This window comes from Grampus griseus (assembly GCF_964374135.1).
Source record: "Grampus griseus genome assembly, chromosome: 4".
NCBI lineage: Eukaryota > Metazoa > Chordata > Mammalia > Artiodactyla > Delphinidae > Grampus > Grampus griseus.
Window position 1 is genome coordinate 141,957,971 of NC_138997.1, and position 26,113 is coordinate 141,984,083.

The 26,113-nt window shown below is 54.4% G+C and overlaps 1 protein-coding gene across 3 annotated transcripts in view; it reads right to left on the bottom strand.

Moving 5' to 3' along the window:
• Positions 1 to 26,113, bottom strand: part of RGS12 (regulator of G protein signaling 12) — a gene marked incomplete at its 5' end in the record, with an annotated part of 90,720 nt that overhangs the window by 9,860 nt on the left and 54,747 nt on the right. For 2 of the 3 annotated variants that reach the window (XM_082652920.1, XM_082652922.1), the window contains 11 exons: positions 339 to 418; positions 1,840 to 1,936; positions 3,805 to 3,931; positions 4,348 to 4,421; positions 4,784 to 4,978; positions 6,820 to 6,896; positions 8,684 to 8,837; positions 9,120 to 9,299; positions 10,054 to 10,197; positions 10,910 to 11,002; positions 11,422 to 11,591. In XM_082652920.1, coding sequence (XP_082509046.1) covers positions 339 to 418; positions 1,840 to 1,936; positions 3,805 to 3,931; positions 4,348 to 4,421; positions 4,784 to 4,978; positions 6,820 to 6,896; positions 8,684 to 8,837; positions 9,120 to 9,299; positions 10,054 to 10,197; positions 10,910 to 11,002; positions 11,422 to 11,591 — 1,391 coding nt within the window. The remainder of the gene's footprint in view (positions 1 to 338; positions 419 to 1,839; positions 1,937 to 3,804; positions 3,932 to 4,347; positions 4,422 to 4,783; positions 4,979 to 6,819; positions 6,897 to 8,683; positions 8,838 to 9,119; positions 9,300 to 10,053; positions 10,198 to 10,909; positions 11,003 to 11,421; positions 11,592 to 26,113) is intronic. The other variant, XM_082652921.1, reaches the window with a different exon arrangement.

Sequence of the window (26,113 nt, forward strand, 5' to 3'; positions counted from 1 at the left end):
CGTCAGAAGGAAAGTCAAAGTTCCACTCACATTTCAGACACATGACAACACAGTTCATCAGTTATATAAAAGGGTCTTTGAAACATAGATGGCATTGATTTGGACTTCACATGCGTGGCAGAAACATCAATCGCAATGATAAGGATTGCAAAAAGAACAGCACGTAAGGCACACCCACCCAGCCAGCGATTCCCAGGCTAGTGGGAGCAGGCACCGCAAAGGGACCCTGAGAAGACCCCCCCACCCAGGATACAGGCCCAACCAGGGCAGAGAGCCGCTGGGGCCGCGCCCCTGAGCTTTGCAGGCAAGGAGCGAGGCGGGGTGAGGAGGGGAATTACCATCGCCGAGTGGTTTCTGGAGCTGGCGTTTACGGCTGCGCTCTGTTTGGCGGGCCCGCTTTTCTGCTTATCTGTGGGGGCTGAACATAGCAAGACAAGCTTTATAAAACTGCAGTGAATGCAGACCCGTCTCCACATCTAACACAATCACCAGCTCAAAGCTGTACAGAAGCCAAAGGTATCAGGGGCCCCTTGTCTACATGCGTGCTCAGGCCTGAGCACCCATGCGGGGTCAAGGAACAGAGGACCAGCCTCCTCCGCCCGCCGCGTCTGGGCGAGCTGTACACGACGGCGACAGGGAGAAGGCTCATGGCTGACTGTGCCCACTGGGACTCTGTGGTCCCGTGGTGAGTGAAAGTGCCTTTCGGGTACTATTTGGCACGAATGTCTTTAGAAAGTACGAGAGTCTCACATTTATTATGTATCTTCAAATACGGCCATTGCCCCAAGTCAGGGCTGCAGGCTGGCCCCCGCTGGCCCTCGTGGTCCACAGACCACTTCCCTGGCCCAGGATGGGCTGGCGGAGTCCCAGCCCTCCTGCCTGTGAGCAGTGTCCCAAACACACTGCACGCACCTGCCCGCAGCTATGCCTTCAGACTCACCTGCGCACAAGCGGGCCGGGAGGTCCGACCTTATCAGACCCTGGAGGGAGGTGCTGAGCACCCGTGCCCCACTCAGGCCGCTCGGCCCCTGAGGCCGGTTACCGTGCGGGAGAAGCGCACACAGTGTCCTCTAGAACCCAGGTGGCCCACAGGGGGACAGGAAGCAGGCACGGGAGCCCGAGGGCAGAGGGGCGACCGCAGCCCCGGTCACCCTTGGGGATGGAGACGAGTGATGGGTAGCCCCTTTCAGAGCTGAGCCAGCCCGGGGAAGGGGACGGCGGCTCCTGACATGGCCAGCTCCCTGCCCTGTTCAGTAGGCTCCAGAAGGCTCTCTCCAGGAGGCACGCCCCCGCTGCCCCCACCTGGGAGTGCAGGTCCCCGTCCCCAGGGCAGGGCTGCGGGGCTGAGGCAGCGTAGGGGAAAGGGCCCTGGAAACCACCGATTCCTTGTGCACTAGGCACAGGGGGCCCCAGCCCCCGACCTCAGCCGCTGCTGGGCCGACATGGGGCAGTGACGCCCCAGGGTCCCGGGTCCCTGTGCAGAGGGATGGGGAGGCCCCCCAGGAAGAGAGCACTTTCCAGGGCATGCTGGACCCTCGGAGCGACGCAGGGCGTTCGCAGGGCCTGCGCCCCTTCTTAAGGCAGAGAAGACGTGCAGGGGTCCTAGCCAGAGGCCCTCGTGCTCCCGGTCCCAGGGCCTCCTGCCCGCAGACAGACGCCCAGCCACGGCTGGACTCGGCCATGGCAGGGGGTCGCCGGGCCCCATGAGACCCTAAACCCAAGTGAGGCCATCTGCAGTGTCACTCTGAGACCACAGGGCAGCAGGGCCGGGAGCTTTCGGGGGGCCGAGCCCAGGGACCCAGGAGGTCGGAAGGACCAGGGAAGCGTCACCCTGCTCACCTTTCCCTCGGGAGGGGTCCTTCTCCTCCAAGATGACCCGCTGTCCGTCCAGACTCGAGATGGGGGCTCCGAGGTCCAGGGGCTCCTTCTCTCCACTCTAGAGGCAGAGACGGTGCAATGAGCGGCTCACCCTGGCTGGAGCTTTCCGGAACAACTGCGTGTGGCGCATCGGCCAGCAGGACCATCCCAGGCTTGATGGAGCCATGCGCCAGGTGACCCCAGGTCCTGTCGCCTCGGCAGGGCCAGCCGCAGACGCCTGACGTGCAACAACCGGGATCCCAAGCGCCAGCAGGCCTGCCCGGTACACAGGTGCCGCGAGGAGCCCGCGGGACAGGGCCATCACCCAAGTGATGGCTGCTGGCAGCACTGGGCCGAGGCGAGGCCCCGGGGCTGGAGGAGCGCTTGGTGGGAGCCGGTACCACCTGCGTCCACAAGTTGGGTGCTTTTAGGCGTTAAGCAAGCTGGCCTAAGTCTCAGCATTACCTCCAGCCTGGAGGAGAGGACCTCAAGCCCACCTCACTGGTCCTCAGTGCACTAGGAGGCGTGGGAGTAGGGGGGAGATGCCTCCCTGTGGGCAGGAAGCAGGCGCATCTGAGGCCCGGGATCCTGCCCTTCTCTCCTGGGGAGACTATCTTGCTGTTCAAGACCCACATCCTCTGTCGAAGAAAGAATCTGAACTTGTAGCCTGGCTCTTAAATTGCTAAGCGACCACACGCCCAGACAGAGCTCCGGCCGAGTGGGGAACGGACCAAGGCTAGCAGGGTCCTGCCTGGCTCACGACTTCGCGGCCCACAGTTCACTAAGGAGGGTCAGCAGGAGGGTCCAAGGAAAGCCACATGCTCACAGCCCATCCACAGGACGCCCCGTGCCGCCCTCCATGACTCTCGCGGTCCCGAGCCCTGAGGCAGCTGGACCACGCTTCCCGGTCAGGCCTCAGCAGCCCAGTGGGGAAGAAGCCCCGACCACTGGCCAGCCCTTTGGGACTGAAGCCCCCCAGCGACCCCACGAGCACGCTTCCATGACTCACCCCACTTTACAGATGGGGAAACAGGCACGGGGACTAAGGATCGCTTAGGCTCTCAACGGAGTACGAGCAGGGAGGCCACATGGAACCCAGGCCACGTCCCTCTCCATTCGGCATATTCTAGACTTTAGGACGGCACCCCCATCCCCCAGCGAGCTGGGCGGAGGGCTTCGGGTTACCCTCGGGAAGTCTGAAACAATTTAACTGGTCCTCTTGTTCACGTCAAAGTCTTGAACAATTCTGGAGCCCATTTCAGAGAAAATAAAAATCCTAAAAATACTTGAAATCGTAGCCCTGATAAAGTATAATTTCTAAAGAAAGGAGAACACAGGCCAACGGGTCATAAGTCACCGCACTTCAAAGCAAACGTGTGGAGGTGCGGGACCACCCTCCGGCTGTAGGAACGGGAACTCTGCTCTCATCCCTGCTTCACCCATGCACGGAGGAACCCGACGGCCCGGCTCCAAAACACCAGAGAGAGCTGTCAGACCCACGGCCTATGGGAAGCTGCACAGTGTCGCAGCGGATGCCCGACAGGCTGTTGCAGATCGGGTCACGCACGCCACCGCGTGCCGTCATCCGATCAGATTTGCAAACGGCGGGAGGCTGCAAGGTTTTCATTTGTTTCTCTTCTTGGTTTCCCTGGGCCCAAACCCCCAAGTCTCAAATACCAACCCAAATCCCAGAGGGCACGACCAAGGTACGAGGAAGCAGTAAGCATTTCCCCCACAGGGTGGGAAACAGGAGGGCGGCGGCAACGTCCTCCCCAGGGCCTGCTGGGTGGAGAAGCCGCACACAGGCGCTGGGTCGGCCCCACGGCGTCCTCCCGTTACGCCAGCCACAGCTCGCTTCGCGGACAACGGGGGCAGGCTGGGCCCCAGCAGGCATTGCTGAGCTTGCGGGCGGCTCGGGGGCCCGGGGGCCCCATGTCGCTCACTCACCAGCCGGGCCACCAGCTCGCTCAGGCGCAGGCCGTACTTGGCCGCCACGGGCCGCAGCACCTCCGCGACTGGCTTGCTGGGCTTGGCCTTGAGTCCCACAGACCGGTTAATCGGCACCAGATCCAGCCTGGTTGGAGGGGGAGAAACAGGAGCACGTTTGCCACAAACACGTGGCAACTGTCATGTGGACGTTCCGTCTCAAAAGCAGAGCAGCATGGCACCCACGGGCATCACCAAGGCAGCCCCAGGTTCTGCACGAGAAGAGAGCCCACAGGGGGCTTCTTTAGGGTCTCGTGGGGCTGAGCCAGGACTGTCACACCCGACAAGGAGCGGTCCCTCCCCACGGGTCGACCCTGCCCCGGGTGCAGCCCTGCCGTGGTCGCCGGCAGGCGGGGAGCGTGACCCTCTGGCCCCCGGGGTGCCTGGGGCCACGTGCGGCTGCCCCTCTGAGCTCACAGTAGAGCGGAGGCCAGCGGGGCAAGTGGTCAGAAACAGCCTGTGGCTCTGGAAGCCTCATGAAAATGGCAACTGCATTTCTCTTACCGAAATAAAGTGCGTTTTTCTAGGCGCAGGTCCCTAGACTCCAAGATGCTACTGTCCTGGTGCAGCACCAGAGGCTACGAACACATGAAAGGAAGAGAGACGGGCGTCAGTGGGAGCCGGGGCGCACAGCTGCACGGAGCAAAGTGCAGCTTCAAACGCGGCCCACCATAGCCGGAGAGAAGGCCTCAGCTCTCTGACCAGCTGCTGGGAGCCCGCAAAGGGTTCTGCGCAGCGAGACGGCGCTCTCGGGACCCACCTCCGCCACATGCATGGAGCACAGAGCAGAGTCGGCCGTGAGGCCCAACACAGGCCAAGGCGGCAGGGAACCCGCACGCTCAGGTAAATACACACAGGTTAGCCGGCTCCCCCATCGGCAGGGTCTCCCACAGGGCAGGCGCCCCCAGAGGAAACGCCCACGGTCTCCGCAGCCCTGTACCTTGTCCCCGCCCACCAGGAAGAGGTCCACGGCAGCCCCGTTGATGCCGTGTCGCTCGCAGAGCCCGGCCAGCACTTCCTTGATGGACAGCCCCGCCCTGACGAGCACCACGCAGGCCGTCCCGTCGGGGAGCTGGATGCTGCAGTGCTTGGCGGCCTTGTCCTTCTCGGGCGCCAGGGTCCTGCAGGCCTCTGGCTGGGGGGCAGGGAGACATAGGGGCGGGCGCAGGGTCAGGGAAAGTGCGGGGAGGCCCCGGGGAAGGGCCATGGCAGCTTGCACAAGCGTGGGGGGCCCAGCAGTGCGGCTCCCTGTGCACACCCGGCTCCACAATGCAGACACGTTCCGATAAAGGCACAGTGCGCTGTGCGCACACGGCCGCTACGCTGTGGGGCTGCTAGTTGACAGACAGCGCCACCCCCTCTCAGCTACAGGCACCGTCCTTGCAGTCCCAGCCTCCAAGCTCTGAGTCTAAACTTTTACAAGGGCCATGCTAACCAGCTTTCCTACTACAATAGGGTGGGCCTTCCCACTTTTGTTTTCGGGGGTCCGGTCTTGGCCTCCCTGACCCGGAAGCATGTGGAGTCACCCTGCAGAGCCCACTGAGGCCATCTGGGGACCAGGAGCTGCCTCGCCCATCTCTCAGCCTAGGAGCCGGGGACGGACAAGGCAGGCAGCCTCTGCTGCTTCTGGTCACCTTTCTGGCTCTTTCTGCCCGACCTCACAGGCCCAAGGCCTTTCCGAGAGGAATGGACAGACAGACAGCAGGTGGGCCGGAGGGAAGAGGCTGGGAGAGGGGCCGGGACGGCCAGGCCAAGGCTCAGAGGCAGCGGCACACACCTGAGGGTGTGAGGCCCCTCAGACCCTGGCCCCCAGGTCACGAGGAGCTGGCGGCATGGGGAGGCCGGGTGTGAGGGGCACGGGGGAGTCTCAGCTCCTTCCTCCGCAGGGCTGCCAGGGGGTGCGCCCTGCAGGCAGCCTGCAGCCTGGGGTGCCCTCTGCCCAGAGAACGCCCACCACCTCTGCCCGGCGCAGGGGATGTGGCCCAGCCCACCTGTCCCACTGCCAGGCCCTGCGGCGGGGGGCACGCCTGCAGGATGGGGAAGCGAGCCTTCCAGCGCGGCAGCACCTGCGACGTGATGCCTGTGCTGCGGGTGGACTGGGCAGGAGCGGGAGGCGGCCCCTCCCCACTGCGCGGAGCAGGGCTCCCACGTGCTCGGGGCAGGAGCCGGACCGGGGCCAGCCCGCGGCCGCGCGCCCCGTGCCAGACCTCTGGGTCCCTGAGTTACAGCACCGCTTCCTGGCTACAGACGGCTCCCCGCATGCCTCCTTCTAATGCCCGACTTGCCCTGGTTGTCACTTCCTTACCACTCTGTCCTCCAAGGGTCTGAAGATCTCTTTCTCCCAAATATTACTTCAGAAAACTAGTCTGCAGGTGGTAGACTGACTGCAAAATGGCCCCAAATGTGCCCTTCCCACAGAGGCACGGGCAACAGTAAACGTCCTTTGTCTTAAGCCGCTGGGTTTTGGGATGCTCTGTCAGGCAGCAATGGCTGACCGGTGCGTGGGCCACCCTCACGGCTCTAACTGGTATTGTTATAACTGAAGAAGAAATGACATCTACACTCACTACTGCCTGACCAGCTCAAGTGACTAGGAGGCCGGCAACAATAGGGTTTTCCAAAATTGCCACCAGACGCCAGCTAACCAGCTAGCAGGTCAGCCCAATGCCTCCTCCATCTAACTGGAAACTGGGCCAGACAAGCAACTCAGCAGGGCATGAGGAGAGAGCTCAGGGCCAGGCAGGACCCGGGCCCCCAGCGCACAGGCAGACACAGGGGTGTCTGAGCTCACGGGACGTGCAGGTGCTGAGACGAAGAGGAGTACCTGCCTGCTCCCGTGGGCGTCCAGAGAAACGTGCCTGAACGGGAACTAAAGGTCTCAGAAATGAACCCAGAGATATTCTTAGAGCTCAAGGGGCGCCCTCCCCATCCATGCAACAGCTCCCTTACGAGGGACACGGCTTTGCGGGGACTCACCAGGTCCAGGCTCCCGGCCGAGGTCATGGAGCCCTGCGACTCCCGGCGGCCCAGGCCTCCGTTGGCGTGCGCGGGGTCTGCAGGGACACAGGGACTCAGAACCCCCAACGGCACCAGCTTCACGCTTGCTCGCTTAATGCAGAAGCGCAGAAACCCCCCGAGTGTGGTCACGTCCCCCACAGCTCCACACCTCCTTTAGGCTGAACAGACACGCTCGAAGGACAGGAGCCAGGCTCGGAGGCCCTTCGGCGGCACAGCCTCGCCCCTGGCACACAGCCGGAGCCGGGAGCCACCGCCCAGGCCCGCGCTCTGCTCTGCTGGCGGCCGCGCAGCCCCCCGGCTCCTGCTGCCTCATCGCAGGTCAAAACGGAAGCAAGTGCAGGGCCTCCCTGCTCTTCATTTAATCTGGAATTGTCATCTCAACACGTGGCTTCACATGCCAGCCGGTTACGGCATCTTTTACCGACGGCTCACGTCCCATCTTCCTGTAAAGTCCTGAATGAGCTGACAATCGCGCCATCCGATGTCACTGACTAAGCTAACTGTAATCTAAAACTCGCGAGAACTCTGACATAGAAAGGACCTTTAAAAACACGGGGCCTAGGGCCCCGACCATGCCGCTGTGCCGGGGCCTGGGGGTGGAGCAGGGGCCTGATTACACGGAGGCCCCCAGGCCCCACTGACCCACCTGCCAAAAGCAATGGACTGGCAGGCGAGAGAGTCAGGACGCCTGGGGAGCGTCCTGGAGTCAGGACTTAGGGCCTTTCCGGGTGGCTCTCTAAAGACGTGCCGGGTATGGGGACCCCGGTCTCCTGGGGTCCCGCTCGGAGACACAGACCTAGAGAGGCAGGCACTCCCCCATCTCTGGTCCTCGGGGGTCCCTGGCCACACTGACGACACCGCTCCCACCCCCAGCTCCGGCTGCCCTTCCTTGTGGAAGAAGAGCTGTACCGGCCGCCCCAGGCAGGGCCCTGGAGCCTCAGGGCACTGGCAGAGGCCCACAGCCTCCCTACACTGCCCTCTGCAAAGTGGGCGTAAGACCTGCCTGCGGCCGGCTCTGAGCAGGAGATGAGCCCTCTGAAGTGCCTGGCACAGCACAGGCACCAGCCCCGCAGGTGCTCCAAGCTCCCTCGGTAGGCTGCCCCACCTAAACTCGGGGCCCGGGTCTGGAGCCTGCAGGTTAGTTCCCAGAAAATAATCCCTTTCCTGACAGCCTGTGGAGAAGAAAAGGCCGCCAACCCTCCCGCGTGTGCTTCCCACGCCCAGTGTGCGCCCCGCCCTTCTCTGCCCTGTCCCCACCACCACCACGCCCAGGCTGCTACCCGCCCACCCACCTCCCTCCCGGCGCGTCCCAGCCCTCGTCCCTGTCCCTCTCACACTGTCTTCTCAGCCACATCCAAGAAAGAAACCAAGGGAGAGAAGATCTAGGATGGCAACCTTTAAAATTTACAATAATAAAATTACAATTTTGAAAATGCTTGGCACCCAAACTATGGTGTCACGTTTTCTTGAAAAAATTACAAAAGCTCGTGTACCTCTCTGCACATGGCAGAAAAGCAAGAGGCAGTCTGGGTGGACAGAGGGCAGGACACCTGTATTTTCTGCTTTTCACTTGGTTGTATTTTCCAAATTTTCTACCAAGAGCACCCATTACTGCTCAAGCAAGAAGAGGGTGGTACCCGTCGGGCACCCTAGCCTGGGGGGTTAGAATGCACCATGCCCCCTCTCAGAGGGCCCTAGAGGCCCCACTTCCCCAGCCAGGCCGCCCCAAAGGGCCACGTCACAAGCACAGCCCACACGTCCTCATTTGTCCCCGAGAGGGCCTCGCCCCCGCCCCCCCCACCTCACACGACAAACCACGAACCGCTTGGACGGTCGCCTTGGTCCTTCTTCTTCTGGGACCGCCCGGCGCTCCTGGTCCTTGACCAAGAGAAGAACGCTCCTTTTCGTTTCTTCTCGCTGTCCTCATCTCCCAACTCTTCATTCAGGGACCGTCCTGATTTCGATTTTCCATTCAACTGCCGTCAAATGGAAAACGTCGTTAAAACAGCGTGAAGTTAATTTAACATCACATGAAATGCATGGGAAGGGAGCTGGAGCAGGCCACCAAGACACGTGCTCCGCGGGAGGGCCCAGGTCCCTCAAGGCCAGAGCCTCGGACAAGACGCACGGGAGGTGCGAGTGCTAAGAGGGCCTTGCATTCCCTGCGGGTGAGGGGATAAGCCAACAGGGGCGTCTGCTGTCATCTCTGCAGAACAGCTTTCATCTGGGGGGGGGGCCAGCGCGGCCGGGACGGGCACCTTCTTTGGCGTGGACGTGTTTGAGTGGTCGGAGCTGACGCTGTGTTTGGAGGTGGGGCTGCTGGGGACCTGCTGCGCGTCGGGCAGCGGGCGGCCCTCCACCTCCGCCAGGATGCACTCTTGGTACAGCGGCGATTTCAGAAAGCGAGTGTAGCTGTCGAACTTCATCAGGTTGAAGATCTGCCGAGGAAACAGCGCTGTCCAGTGACACACGGAACCGGACACTTGGCCCTGAAGGTGCGGGGCGGCGCCAGGCCGCACGCGCAGCAGGGCCTGTTCCCAAAGTCCCTCATCGCCCCTGGAGTCGTTGCCCAGGCTCCGTTATGTCTGATCACACTTATAACACGCCAGCCCTCGGTGGCCGTGCTTATGACCAGCCAGTTCCAACAACCCACATAAAGCCAGCGTCTGAGCGGCCTCAGGACAGCCAAGGTGTAATCTTGGAGAATCTTTACTTTGTTAAATAAGAATGAAACCAAAGGCAACTGGAAACCTAAAGGAAGTGAGACCTGTCTTGAAACTACCTTCCTCCATTTTCTTAAACCTCATTCACATGACTCAGCAACAGAAGTAACCCCTGCTAAGGCCAGTGGACATGTGCTCTAAAACACATTAAGTCCAATGCACACTTTTCATCACAGTGATGTCCTAAAACTGAAAAAAATCCAAACGTCCATCGATCTCTATGTATATCACCGCCCATGAACCTGTGATGACACACAGATGCATAAGGGAGAGTGTCAACAGTCAGGTACGCCGCGGTGGGGATGTCCTGCTCCAGCGCCCTGCTGAACCCTGGCTCTGAGATGGAGCCCAGGGGCTGGAGTGGGGCGGGGTAGGGGTGGGGGTCCCACTGGCTCTCTCCTCGCAGTCTGGTGCCTGCAGGGGCTGCTCTCCGGGACCCGAGTCCTCTGCCCGTGCCCCGGGCAGTCACCTGGAGCTGCTGCTCCTTGAACATGTCGGGGTGCGGGGCGCTGAGGATGTCGTCCGCCAGCTGGGCCTGGCTGTCGATGTTGACCGGCGTGGTGGCTTTGCTGCTCAGGAACTTACTGAAGATCTCGCGGGCCCTGTAGGAGAGCTGACGGGACAGCATGTGAGTGGGACATGCAGACCACACACGTGTTTTCTGACACGGGTCCAGGCAATGGAGACACATTTTCTTGGGGCCTAATAAATATTTCTTGCTTGGATAATAACTAGAAGTACCAGCCAGTATGAAACTTTTCAATAAATCAGCTCCTCTCCAAATTTTGTCAAAGCGCAATCTGAATGTTCCAAAGACCGAGGCTGTGCTGCTGCTACGGGGGCATCCGGGTGCGGGCGGCGCGGGTGCTGTCGCATGGTGTGGTCTCGCCAAAGTGGGAGGGAGGTCCGGGCAGCACGGAGCGTGAGAAGCAGAGAAGAGGCCTCCTCTGAGGGAGGGGCACAGGCTGCCTCAGAGCGGGTCACGCCGCGGGTCAGCACCCACACCAGCGGGGCTCACCTGCCCCCGCGCAGCCTGCAAGGGGGGCCGTACGGATGGGCATCCTTAGGATGGCCCAGGATTTTCTCTTAAATCCCCTTCCACACACGGAGTGGCAGCACATGTGCTGAAAGTTTTAGGGCCATTTATGCAAGCTATGTTTAGGCAAAATTAAATATCATATATATTAAGAAACATTCTGAAAAAATTTTTTTTAATCGTGTGAAAATATTTTTACACGGACTTTTCAAACCGCACTATGTGTGAACCTACGCTCAAATCACCCTGCCCTTTAACCACTCCCACTTCCCAGCCGGAAGAAACGTACCTCTTTTTTGTCGTGTGCGGGAACATGATGAAAATATTCACAGGCCTGCCAGAATAAAATGTTCTCTTCACTGAATTCCTTCCTTAGAAAATCCTACGAAAAACACCACAGATTAACCTTCACACCATCCTCGGAAAAGGGTACGTCAGTAGTGGCGGTGGGACCTCCCTCCTCTTGTGCTCTGTTTCATTATTCCCAGAAACCAGGGGTGCCAAGCGCCTCTCCAGAATTTACCTGGGAGCAAACTTAAAAGCCGCCCTCACTGGGACCACCTGGGCCTTCCCAGCTGTTTCCTTAGGAGCTGAGCATGCCTTCCTAGTAGCCGGCCTGGCTAGCAGGCAGCTGCTTCCAACGGTTCACAAGAAGCTCTGATGCCCCTCACAGCAGAGAGAGGCGCCCTCCAGCCCCTGGGCCTGAGCGTCCGGGGTAGAAGCAGGAGGACGAGACGTCTGCCCTGCCCAGCCCTGCCCTGGGGCCGGCTGCAGGAGGTGCCCGCTGCCCATCAGACTCACGGAAAAGTAGCGAACTCCGAGCGGGTCCTGCAGAAGCCGTTCGAAGGACACGGCCCAGCTGGCAACCCTCCGCTCACGCAGGCGCCGGCAGCTCTGCACGCTGGGGAGGCTGGCATTGCTGCTCAGGCTGTGGTTGCTCACGCAGTCCTTCAGGTCGGCGCCGTTCAGCTCTGTGGGGCAGCACAGACCTCACTCACCTGCGGGCCTGTCCCCCTCCTGCCCACGGGGCCCTCACCATCTGTCTTCTACAGGAGGTGCATTCAGCCGACACAGTGCGGCGAGTGCCCACACCGTGGCCGCATCGTTCTGGTCACCCTGGGTACTGGGCCGAGTGGGAACGACTTTTGTGTGTATGTGATCGGAAACCCGCTCCTCAACGTGCGCTGACACACTCAGAGGCAGGCACACGCTCACACATGCTCACACACGCTCACAGGCAGGCACACGCTCACACACGCTCACACACGCTCACACATGCTCACATGCTCACACACGCTCACAGGCAGGCACACGCTCACACATGCTCACACACGCTCACAGGCAGGCACACGCTCACACACGCTCACACATGCTCACAGGCAGGCACATGCTCACACACGCTCACACACGCTCACACACACTCACACATGCTCACACGCTCACACACGCTCACAGGCAGGCACACGCTCACACACGCTCACAGGCAGGCACATGCTCACACACGCTCACACACGCTCACACATGCTCACATGCTCACACACGCTCACAGGCAGGCACACGCTCACACATGCTCACACATGCTCACAGGCAGGCACACGCTCACACACGCACCCTGACACGCTCACAGGCAGGCACACGCTCACACTCTCCTCTCTCTCCTTGGGGCTGGGGTCCTGGAAGACCCCATGTCTTCACGTGTGATTTGTGTCCAGTAACAGGGGCAACAAAGGACTAAACACCACAGACTCCCATCCCCCCAAATTAACCTCTCCTCCCAACACACTTCCCAGTACACGTTCTATTAGAACCAGACAAACTGAGTGTAAAGGTTCACGTGGAAAACCAAACACGAAATGCTGGAAAACTACACAAAAGCACGGAGGCAGGGCCAGCCCCACCCAATGTTACACTCGTCGCACGCCGCATCCTGAACGATGCCGCTGCAGAAGCAGACGCGCCACTGGGACAGGACACAGCCGGATCACTCAATACACGCTACAGGGTCAACTGTGACCAGCTGGAGAGTGACCAAGTTGGCGGTCTTGCAATACGCACTAGAAAAAATGCCACACGGACCAAAGATTTAAACGTAAACAGTGAAGTCAGAGAAATACTAGAAGAAAGCATGGGACAGTTCTCTGAGATACCTGAGTGAGGGCATCCGGCAGGCTCCCGCCCAGAGCCGTCAGAGACAGACTGGAAGCCTCTGTGTGTGAGAGCAGACGGCTGGTGCCAGAGGCAGTGGGCGGGGTGGGGGGCAATGTGGGTGGAGGGATCAGCAGGTACAAACGTCCAGACGTTAAGAGAAAGAGGTCCTGGGGACAGACGGCACGGCACGGCAAGTGTAAGCAACGACACTGCATCGCGCGCGTGAAAGGAGCTAAGAGAGGAGATCTTGGAAGTTCTCATCACAAGAAAGAATTCTGCATCTGTGCCCAGTGAGGGAAGTCAGCTAGACTCACTGTGGCAATCATTTCACAATATATACAAATTTTGAAACACTATGTTGTACACCTGAAACTAACATAATGTTGTATGTCAACTACACCTCAAAAAAATCAAATCAAATCTCTGTAAAAAACACTGTAAGCTAAGGCAAAAGACAAATAAGAAACTATGGGAAATACATGTAACACGTTACACAGCTGAAGGACTAATTTTCTTTATATTTAAGAGCACCTACGCATCAATAAAAAAAAAAGATCAATAAACCAAAGGAAAGTGGAGGAAGAGTATGATCTGTCACTAAGTAGAGGCTTAAGATGCCCCCAGCCCCAGGGACCCCCACACGGAGCCAAAGAGAATGTGAACCGTGAACCAGCGTCCGGGGCAGCATCAGGGGCCGAGCAGAGAAGCTTCCCTGCTACGTTTCATGCTGATAAACAGGGTCATCCTCAAAAGATGAAACGGTCTATTTTAAAGACACTCGGTAAAGTATGAGCACCAAAACATTTTCCTCCAGCTTTTTCCCCTTAAGGCAATAATGGCTGAACTGAGAGTTGAGGGATGAACAGAACTTAACCGACCTCAGGAAAGCGGGAAAAGCCTTCCACAAGGGGACAAGCACGTGCAAAGGCCCTGTGGCAGAAGAAACACGGCTCACAGCCCGTGTGGCTGTGAGAGCTGGCAGGCAAGGCCAGTGGGGCCGGGAGGTGGGCACCCAAGCTGTGTGGATTTCACCCTGGAGGACAGCGATAAACAAGGGAATGTCAAGATGGGAGAAAATATTTGCAAACAATGCAACCGACAAGGGCTTAATTTCCAAAATATATAAGCAGCTCATACAACTCAGCAACAGAAAAACAAGCAACCCAATCAAAAAACGGGCAGGGCTTCCCAGGTGGTGCAGTGGTTGAGAGTCTGCCTGCCGATGCAGGGGACACGGGTTCGTGCCCCAGTCCGGGAAGATCCCACATGCCGCGGAGCGGCTGGGCCCGTGAGCCATGGCCGCGGAGCCTGCGAGTCCGGAGCCTGTGCTCCGCAACGGGAGAGGCCACAACAGTGAGAGGCCCGCGTACCGCAAACAAACAAACAAAAAACGGGCAGAAGACCTAAATAGACATTTCTCCAAAGAAGAAATACAGATGGCTAATAGGCACATGAAAAGATGCTCAACATCACTAATTATTAGAAAGATGCACTTCAAAGCCACAATTAGGTACCATCTCACACCTGTCAGACTGGAAAGTCTACAAACAATAAATGCTAGAGAGGGTGTGGAGAAAAGGAAACCCTCCTACACGGTTGGTGGGAATGTAAGTTGGTACAGCCACTGTGGAAAACAGTATGGAGGTTCCTCAAAAAACTAAAAATAGAATTACCATATGATCCAGCAATCCCACTCCTGGGCATATATCCAGACAAAACTATAATTCGAAAAGATGCACGCACCCCTATGTTCACAGCAGCACTATTCACAATAGCCAGGACATGGAAGCAGCCTGAATGTCCAGTGACAGAGGAAAGGATGAAGACGTGGCACATAGATACACGCTGGAGTACTGCTCAGCCATAAGGAAGAGTGAAACCATGCCATTTGCGGTAACATCAACGGACCTAGAGACGATCATACTGAGTGAAGTAAGCCAGATGGAGAGACAAATATCATATGATATCACTTACATGTGGAATCTAAAGTATGACACAGATGAACTTATCTACAAAACAGAAACAGACTCACAGACATAAAGAACAGACTTGTGGTTGCCAAGGGGGAGGGGGTTGGGGGAGGGATGGAGTGGGAGTTTGGGATGAGCAGATGTAAGCTATTATATAGAGAATGGATAAACAACAAGGTCCTACTGTACAGCACAGGGAACTGTAGTCAATATTCTAGGATAAGCCATAACGGGAAAGAATATTTTTAAAAAAGAATGTGTGTGTGTGTGTGTGTGTATATATATATATATATATATATATGTATATATATATATATATACACAACTGAATTGCTTTGCTGTACAGCAGAAATTAACATGACATTGTAAATCAACTATACTTAAATAAAAAATATTGAAAAAAAAGCCATCACATCTATGCTAAAAATACAACATTCCGTTAATAATAATAAAAAAGAAGGGACTTTTTGTCCTTCTGGCTGCACGTGGAGAGCGGCCAGCGGAGGTCGGCTGAGGCTGGATGGTGAGGACAGGTCGGGGGCAAACTGCAGACACAGCAGCTGAACCCATCAAGGTGTTGCAGCTTTTACTTGTCAAACAAAAGGTGTGTGGATTCCAACACGCAACAGGCAGAGCAATGCAGACCAGTGCACACAGGACACGAGGGAGGCGGGGGGTGTGTGGGCAGGCTTCCCAGGCGCCCACCCCTGCCCTGCCCAGCGCTGCAAGTTTGTGGAGGGATTGAGTGAAGGAAAAATGAACGCTGACCGAATACACGTGTTAAGGGAAAGATGACCCGTATACCAATCCATTTTTATAAGATTTAGCCGATATGAATTATTTTTGAAGACTCACAGATCAATAACTGACACTTTAAAAGTCTAATCGATAAAGAAACATTAAACATTACAATTAAAAAAAGAAAGGCCCCCCCTGGCCGCTCATTGTGGGCTGCTCGGCTCAGCCGGCCAGCGGCAGGCACACCCTGAGGCCTGCCTTTTCTGATGCCTTGGTGGGAGCAGGGCGGTTCCTGCCGTGGAGTCTTAGGGGCACTGGTGTCCTGCACAGAAAGATGCGCTGGGCCTGAGAAGGGGCGGGGGGGTGGGGGGTGGGGTGGAGGGCTGGGCTGGGCTCTGCCTGCAGACAGAGCCTCTCCTGGGAAGAGTCATTTCAGCTGGGGACGCAGGCCCGGGACCCCAGCTCTCATCTGACCCACGAAGTCAGAAAGTTATCGTGCGCTGGCTCCCCGGGCCTCCCCACAGGCTCTTTTGTTTCTTCTGGCCGACACACCCACACTGTTGCTTCTGGGACCTGAATGCCTGCTCCCTGGGCCTCAACTCAGGCACCAGGAGCTTCGAGAGGGGACAGCAGTGACCCTGCAGGAGCAGCTCCAGGGCCAGACCACGCTGCCTGAGGCCGCAGCCCCGGCCGTTTCCCTCCACCTCGGCCAGATCTCTGGGGATGTGCACACTCTTCAGAGTGGGAAAACTCGAGACAATGCCTGGCTGCGTAAAGCACGTCAGTACACAGCTCTTGTCATCGTGAGGTCTCCTGGTGAATCTCTAGGTGGCAGCTTCTTGCAGAAGAATGTGGAGAGCCATGTGGTGGGTGCAGAGCCCCTCGGGGATGACAAGATCCTAGCACTTCCGTGTGTCCATGACACCGGAGAGTCACCGGGCCTTGACAGCCATTGTCAAGTTCTGAATTTCATAATTCACGCCACCTTAAACTCACTCTGGAATTGCTCTCGACACAGAAGACAGTGCACATGTGTGGGAGGACTGCCCTTGAACACAAATAAAATTCCTTCGAACGCCAGGATTCCTACCCCAACTCCAAGGCCAGAACAGGTGATGGAAGAAACCCCACTACGTCTAAGCCACTGCCTGAGTCTCTCTGGGGTGTCAGGTGCTTGGAAAACAACACACTCATCCTCCAGCCAAAGAAAAACACGTCCATGGAAGACACCCCACATCCCACCTTACAGCTTCACTTTAGAGAGCGTTTCCTGGTTTCTGTTGTCGCAGTTGGTTTTCTTTTTTTCCTTTCAATTCACCAGTTTAAGTCAGAGAAATGCTTTCCTGGTGAGAAAGTTTTTGAAGTCTGTTTCAGATCTGCTGAAAACTAGGAAAGCCACCACCTTTACATTGGCTGGACAAACATGCAGGTTACCGTGTTGCAAATAACTTGAAGAATGCCTTACTATTAACATTTTATAGATAATTCTGTAACTCTAGGCTTTCACCCATCATTATCTCACCAGAATATCTCATCCAAACCATAACCTCCAGCACTTTAAATATTTAAATCACAACTCAAGGTCAGGTAATAGGGCTAACTGCCACCGGCCTCCAAGCGGACGGGCCCCCTCGGCACACATACCTGGAGACCGCGCAGTCTGCCTGCCCCCGCCAACCACGACAAGGCACAGACCAGAGGGACTTTACCTGGGCAGAGCCGATAAGAGCCACTGTGATGCCATTTAACCAAATACTTCCAACCATTCACCGCAAACCACCCCTCTGAATCCATACCAGGGTCAGCCAGCACAGCCCCCGGGGCCCCGGGCTCGGGCCACACACAGAGACATTGTTGCTTAGCTCACGCTCCCCAAAGAGGTAAATTAGTGCACTTTCTCCAGAGATCCCAGGCCACAGGCTGACAAAGGCGAGTCTCTCCCTTGGAGCTCACGGAGAAGGAGCCGCCAGTATACCTAACACAAAGCATCACAGGAGACGCATCCATAATTCAGAGCAGACCTTTAGCCTGCTGCTGCCACGACTGTGAATTATTCAGCAGGCAGAGAAGCTCCAGAGCTGTTCTCAGAGGCACAAGAGCTGAGGCTGAAGCCCCGGGGGCCTCTGGGCGCTTGTTTTCTGTTAAACTAGCAGCGGCAAAGGAAAAAAAAAATACTTTTTATAATAAAACTCTTAATTCCCCTATTTAAAACATTTTAATCCCATAAACAGAAAACTTATCTTTTTAATGAGAAGGTGATCACCTTCTCATTAAAAAATTGCATAGTATCAGGAATAAGTATTCGCTAAGTAATAAGCAACTACCCCAAACTGAACCACTTTTAAACCGCAAGGAGCACTTTGAGGTCAAAGCAAAGCATGCACGTGGCTGTCCCATGAAAGCTTTGTTTATAAAAACTGGCGGGGGCTGGATCTGGCTCTCAGGCTGAGCCGGCGGCCATAGATCCTTGGGTGGACACTGCTGCATAAACAGCTACAACTAGGTGACAGTTCTGTTAAAAAGGTGTTAAATCAATCTCAACATTTTCCAAGAAAACAATGCAGGAAAAGTGTTTAACGATGCAGCAGAGCCCCAGTGGGTCCCACTTTCCTATCAATGTCCTTTCTGACCTCACGTTTCTGAAGTGCAGCCATCTGCTGATGAGGCAGCAGAGCTCAGGGGTCGCAGAGGCAGTCAGGCCGGGACGTGGGGTCCCAGTCCCTCTGCGTCGGGCCCCTCACCTGCCCAGGGACTCAGGCAGTGCTCAGAAAGGCAGAGTTACTAGCACAGCTGATAAACTGGGGAGACAGGACTTTGAGCGAGGTCCGAAAACACCTCCACTGGACCTAAAGCTGCCCCTTTCTTAGAGCCACACGTGCCATCCTTTGGGGGCAGCTTTTAATTTTGACATAAATTAACCTTGCAGAAAATTACAAAAACAGTTAAAGGAACTCCCATACACCCTTTCCCAGATTCACTGGCCGTCTACATCTTGCTCTACCGGCCGTGTCATCCTCTCTCCTCTCCCCTTCACTCCCTTCCTCCCAGTCTCCTTCTCTAAACACACACGCCAGTAACTTTTCCCAAACTATTTGAGATTAAGGTGGAGACAGCATACCTCTTCACCCCTGAATACTTTAGTGTGAATTTCTGAAGTACGGGGACATTTTCTTTCACGACCACAGCACAGCCATCAAAACTGGAGAAAGTGACACAGGCCGAGTTCCAGTTTCACCAACGATGTCCTTTCTGGCTATTTCCCCATCCAGGGTCCAATTCAGGTTCGCTTAGTGGTTGTGTCTCTTTAAAAGCTCCCGGCCTGGGGCTTCCCTTAGTGGTGTGGTGGTTACGAATCCGCCTGCCAATGCAGGGGACATGGGTTCGAGCCCTGGTCCGGGAAGATCCCACGTGCTGCGGAGCAACTAAGCCCGTGCGCCACAACTACTGAGCCCGCGAGCCACAATTACTGAAGCCCATGTGCCTAGAGCCCGTGCTCCGCAACTAGAGAAGCCACCGCAGTGAGAAGCTCGCTCACCGCAACAAAGAGCAGCCCCTGCTCACCGCAACTAGAGGAAGCCCGCACAGCAACGAAGACCCAACGCAGCCAAAAACAAATAAATTAATTAATTAAATAAAACAAATAAATAAAAACAAACTAACTAATTAATTATTTTTTTAAAAAAGCCCCCAGCCTCTCTTTGGTCTCTAGACCCAGACATGGGCCGGCTCTTCTGTGGACTGCCCCTCAGTCTGGGCTGCCTGGTGTCTCCTGCTGACCTGGTAGGAGCACTCCGGGAGCGATGGGTGCCCCGCGCGTGTCCTCCTTGCACTTCTCTGCAGGAGAAGGGGCGTCAGTCCCTTGCAGCATTGGTGCTGTTTGGTTGGGGTGCCGGGCTCTCCACTGTGGAGGCGCTAACCTGCCCTCTGAGTTGATGGATGGCTCTTGTTCCTCGTCAAGCTTGTGTCCAGTATTTCAGCATCTGCAGAAGACTCTTCTTTATATATATATAAATTTATTTTCTTTATTTTTGGGTCTGTGTTGGGTCTTCGTTGTTGCGCACAGGCTTCCTCTAGTTGCGGCGAGCAGGGGCTACTCTTGGTTGTGCGCAGGCTTCTCATTGCGGTGGCTTCTCTTGTTATGGAGCACGGGCTCTAGGCGTGCGGGCTTCAGCAGCTGTGGCACTCGGGTTCAGTAGTTGTGGCTCGCGGGCTCTAGAGCGCAGGCTCAGTAGTTATGGTGCACGGGCTTAGTTGCTCTGCAGCATGTGGGATCTTCCCAGACCAGGGCTCGAACCCATGTCTCCTGCATTGGCAGGCGGCTTCTCAACCATTGTGCCACCAGGGAAGTCCCCACAGAAGACTTTCTGACACCATAATTCCTCCACATTTTACTGTATGAAAGAGCTTTCCCTCCTCGCCCACTTACTATAAACTCATTTATCTACATCAGTATGCACTCAATGGACTTCTGTTTTTATGCTCTGCCTCCCTTCAAGCCGGCACCTGGGGCCTTCTGGTAAGTCCCCATCATGCACTGAGCACCTCCTTATTTTCTGGTGTAAGAACATGTGTGGGACTCATTTTGTACTTTCCGTGCTCCAGACCAGGAATCAGTTTTGCTCCAAGGAACCCAGTTCCTTTCACTGAGGAGTGGTGTTTGGACACCAAGATCTGGACACAAGGGGCACTCATTGCTACTGGGGGTTTTTGTTGCTTCCAGGCCCTTCCAGTGGACAGAGCTAAGAAATACTGATACGCATACCCACACATGCCTATGAATACACAGGTGCACAACTATTTATCTACTTATTTCTACATGCTCACATCCATCTATTAAAACCATGAATTCATACTGACACCTTAAACCCCAACCCCAACCCTAACCCCAATACATTCTCCTGTCCCATATTTGTAACTCCCTCACCAGCAGCGGAGAACTGGGCTCCCACTATTCTTGGTGTATTTGCTCATCTGCTGAAGCCTAGAATACACAGAAGGTACTTTAAGAACTGATAACACGGACTTCCCTGGTTGCACAGTGGTTAGGAATCCGCCTGCCAATGCAGGGGACACGGGTTTCAGCCCTGGTCCAGGAAGATCCCACATGCTGCAGAGTAACTAAGCCCATGCGCCACAACTACTGAGCCTACGCTCTAGAGCCCGCAAGTCACAACTACGGAGCCCACGTGACACAACTACTGAAGCCTGCGCGCCTAGAGCCCGTGCTCCGCAACAAGAGAAGCCACCGCGGTGAGAAGCCCGTGCACTGCCATGAAGAGTAGCCCCCACTCACTGCAACTAGAGAAAGCCACGCGCAGCAACAAAGACCCAACGCAGTCATAAATAAATAGATAGATAAATAAAGTTATTTTAAAAAAAGAACTGATAACGCATACACTGCCAAAAACAAAACCACTAACTAGACTTTAATCTTTGTTTACAGTTCTTTTTGAGATAAAATCCACATACAGTGAAATATACAGTCCTAGGTGCAGGATTCCATGAGTTTTAGCATCACGTCATTTACTTTTTTTTTTTTTTGCGGTACGCGGGCCTCTCACTGCTGTGGCCTCTCCCGTTGCGGAGCACAGGCTCTGGACGCGCAGGCTCAGCGGCCATGGCTCACGGGTGCAGCCTCTCCGTGGCATGTGGGATCCTCCCGGACCGGGGCACGAACCCGTGTCCCCTGCATCGGCAGGCGGACTCTCAACCACTGCACCACCAGGGAAGCCCATGTCATTTACTTTTTAAAGCCTGTACTTGCTCATCAAGTGAACTGGTCCACCCTTCAAACCAGGCCTTGGGAATATCTGCCATTCGGCCATTTCAACGGTAAAATTCAGTTCTGGGGGAAAACCCAGGTGGAGACTCAGGCCCATGATGGTCATTCTGGCTCCGGGTGGCATAATGCAATAGACTGCATGGGCCTGGATATCTTTATGTCTTGGTTTTCTCATTAGGGGAGAAATTAACAATTGCAGGGCTTTGTGCAAGAGTACAAGTTAAGATCTTTACACCACGCATCTAAATACTGAAAAAATATCAAAGAAGCTAACGTGCTGTTAAGTAAGATATATTCTATTCTCCTCTCTTCAAACGCCCTGAAGTCTAGGCTTGAACTTAGAATTCTGGAACTTGCCCGAGTTCTGCACTGAAAGGTGGATGCACAGGGAGGGCTGCCCGGCCCTCCCCCCACCCCCGCCCTACCCGGCTCAGCTGCATGTCCAAGTCTGCCGCGTCCCGCCCACACCGCACAGTAGGCTCCCTAAGAGTATTCACTTCACTCCCCAGCTGCAGCCCTGACACGTTTTACAAATTTAAAGCAGCAGGCCTTTTTTTTTTCTCAAAGCAATCGCATATGGAAGCCCTGTGTGTGGACTGGGCCACTGGGAAGGAAGAAGATACAGAAAAGAACAGGTGGGGCAGACCTCGGCCGCGCTCTGCTTGACCTGGTGCGGCCTCGGGCAGGCAGCCTAGCACCTCCTTCATGAAAGATCTGCCACTATTTACAGAGCCCTTCTGACGATGAGAATGAAATGTCTCTGGAGCCTGACAGCACCTCCTCGGCACAGAGTCTGCAAACTACTGATCCATCAGCCCAGGTTACAAAGGAAGTCTCTGAAGTGTGAAGCCCCCCTACGACCAGCCTGAGCTTAGCTGGTGAAGGCGCTGAGACAGCGTCCACGTGCTCCAAGGGACGCTCCCAGTGTCACCGTTCACGAACTCCTGGCCAGATGCCACAGCCCTGGAGAGCAGGCAAACGCCTCCCAGGTCTATAGGGCAGCGCTCAGTGTACAGTATCCTTCCATATACTTCCCAGGGCCACAGGAAATGTGGGCCCAAACACCAGAAACCTAAATGCTGAGTCTTTCCTGGAGTCACCACCAGAGAGTCGATTTATAACTGTTCTGGCAGAGCAGAGCAGAACAAACTTTCCGTGTCTGAAATGACACAAGTCCTTCTGGAGACTGAAATGCCAAGCAGATGGGGGTGAGATGCTGGGAGAGCTCGCGAGGCCGTGTGAGTGGGCAGAACGGTAGCCAAAAAGGGTCAGCGTGGGAAGTAACGCGACACGCAAAGGGGACGTGTCACTTGTCACATGAGCGCTCGGGATTCAAGGCACAGTGCTAGCAACTGTGACCACACGTGGGCTGCCCACTAGCCGGCATCTGACCACAGGGCGCCTCCAGGACTCACCAGAAAGGGACGCGGGACACTTTTCAAAGATTAGCCCTAATCAAATTCATTTCGTATGTTGATTTGAATGAAAAAAATTCACATTATTCACTTACTAATTCCTTAGTGAAATCAGTGTATTTCATCTCAGTGAATAAAATACATACACTCTGTGAAGACCTCGTTTTATTCTGGGGCCAAGAGCCGCACGTGAAGTGTGAACCCTCCAGCTGTGGCCTGACCCTGTCTGGAGGCCACTGCTCAGTGCAGAAGCCCAAGGACCCCGAACGGGGGCTCCACAAGGAAGACTCAAAACTGGCGCTCACCCCTGCCTGCAGCCGAGGCACAGCTGCAGGTGCCAGGCCTGCACTGAGACCGTGCAGGTGGGGGGCCAGGCAACGGGCACCCTCCCCAACAGGACAGGGGGCTCGTGGGCTGACCATGAGAGAAGGAAAAGGATCAAGGGGATGAGATCATCAAGGACGCACGGGGCAGGCACCGCCTTCATCAGGGATGGCACTGGGAGGCCACTCCTGTCAGTGGGAAAGAGGTAATACCGAGACATAGGAAAGGCTTACTTTTGGGTCAGGTATAAACTGTACTTTCTGGCTGTGGCATCCATAGCCTGGGATTCTGGAACAGTTATGATTTCACATAATTTTAATAATGAAGATAATATGTCAGGTGCAAAACTAAACGAATGTAATACCTGTGTCTTTTATGTGACTTCCAAATAAAGCAATCAAATTCAGAAAGTCATTTGTCCCAGACTGGGCTCCAAAATTCTGGTCACCAGGCTGGCTCCTGAGGGGTCCTTACCTCGCCCCCACCTCACCCCCAAAGAAGGCAGGCAGCTCTCCTGCCCCTTCTCCTGCAGGAGGCGGTGCTGAGTGGTGGGGCTCCCAAAGCCCCACCCCTGGTCTGGATGTCTCCAGTGGGTGGCGCTCAAGGCAGAGGTGACCCAAATTGAGGTAGCATTGACAAACTAGGGGTCTGCAATCTTCAAAAGCGGCGTGAATGCGAAAAACAAGCGAAGAAGGAGGAACTGTTCCATTGAAGGAGATAAAAGAACCACGACAACTAAAAGCCAAATGTAATTCTGAACTGCATCCTTTTACCATAAAGATGACATTTACTATGAATTGGCGAAATGAACAGGGTGTGAGGATAAGATGGTAGCAATGTATCGGTGTTAATTTCCTAATTTTGATGGCTGTATTTTGGTTATGCAGGAAAATGTATTCATTTGTAAGAAATTCACTCTAAAGTATTCAAGATGGTAAGGGTATCATATCAGCAACTTACTTTCAAATGGTACAGGAAAAGTTCTTTGTCCTACAGCTGCAATTTTTGAAAGTCTGATATAGTCTCAGACTGAAAACAAATTACATGGTGCAAAAAATAAATAAAAATAAAGGTGCGCCCTCTCTCCCCCCGCCTGCCCCGAGGATCTGCCGAGCCTGACTCTTCTATGGAATAATAGATCAGGGCTCCACTACACGGGGGAACCCAACATCCTCCATGTTCTCCTCCTCAAACTGGACGGGCCGTTAAGATGAGTAAGAGGTAAATGGGGCCACGCCCTCCTCCTCATTTCTCAACATACATCTGTTGAAGGTCTACTTTGTGGCAAGCCCTGTCCTGGGAGCCAGAGCCTCCGCCCGGCTCTACCTGGCACAGCTGTGGTGGTTCACGGTGTGGGTTCCGGAGTCACACTGTCCTCCCCGTTCTGTAACGCTGCAGTAACAACCGTGTACTCATGCCACAGGGATGCTGTGAGAACTCCACTCCTCACCAAGTCACCTCACCTTTCTATAGAGCCACAGTAGTAACTATACTGGCATCCTAAGAGTATTGTGACAAGTGGTACCAGGCACATAGTAGGCATTCAATAATACTGGTTGGATAAATAGATCACGCGTTCCAAATACAAGCTAATGAGATGGCACAGGCTGAAAGGCATGTAACTTCAAATATAAACATCTTGCAGTTTTAATGCACAATTTATAAAATATTTTCTACTTAAAAATTTTAAACATAAAAAATAAAATCCCTTACTGATCATTACCTAAAATTCTAGTCCTATCTCCCCTCCCTAGAGGAAACCCACCTTATTAATTTGGTGTTGATCCAAATTTCTTGTTACGCTTTTACAAACATACATATGTTCCTATCAAAACAATGTATATTGTTTAGGAAAGCTACTACTTTTCATCTTCCTGAACTCCATTAGCTCTAAAAGTCAGGCCTGGCCATGTGACTGATATGCTGTGGGTTTTCTAGTTAGATGAGAATGTCATTTGTAAATAATGATGACTTCATTTCTTCCTTTACAAGTTTTAAAATTTCTTTTTCTTGCCTTATAGTGTTGGCCAGAATCTCCAATATAATGTTAAATAGTTGCTAAGATATGAAACATCTTTGCCTTATTCCTGGGTCTAATGTTTAACTATTAAGTATAACTTTAAAAAAATGAAATGGGTAGAAGCAGACTCACAGGTATAGAAAACAAACTAGTGGTTACCAGTGAGGAGAGGGAAGGGGGGTGCAATATAGGGGGAGGGGATTAAGAGGTACAAACTACTGTGTATAAAATAAGCTACAGGATATAACGTACAACACAGGATATAATGTACAACATGTTTTATAACAACTGCAAATGGCGTATGACCTTTAAAAACTGTGAACTACTGTATTGCACCTGTAACTTATATAATATTGTACATCAACTATACTTCAATTTTAAAAAAAAAGGAATGGGGACTTAATTTTATTAGATACTCCTTTGCCTCCACTGTGATAATCATACAGTTTTACCCCTTTAATCTATTAATATAATACAATCTGCTTATGTGACCGTGATATTCCTTTATTGAAGTGTAAGCGCCATGAAGGCAGGGACTTTGCTTTGTTCACCAATGTATCCCCAGTGCCTGTAACAGTTTTTAGAAGAGAGTAGGAGTTCTAAAAATAACTGTCGAATGAATAAATGGTGACTTGAGTGGAAAAGCCTCTAATGTTAAACTATCCTTGCACTCCTTGAATAAACCTCACTTCATAAGGATGCATTTAAAAAATGAAAACACTGCTGGATTCAATTTGCTAAAGTTTTATTTAGGAAGTTTCCATATTTGTTCACTAAGTTAAATTGGCCAATAATTCAATTTTGTGCCATACTTGTCCGGTTTTGGTATCAAGGTTATGCTGGCTTGATACGAGCAGGGTAGGGTAGCTTCCCATCTTCTATACCCTGTGTGGTAGACCACGTCAAGTCCAAAATATTTGCTGCCCCTGCTTGTGGGAGGGTTACCGTGCCCCCACCACAGTGTCAGGCTTGGCCTTGTGATGTGAGAGAGCGTAGCACGTCGTGCTTGGGAAGGAAGCACTGCCCGGCTCTGCCACAAGACTCACAGTGTCCCACAGAGGAACTGCTGCGACAGCGAAAACACGCAAAGTAAAAC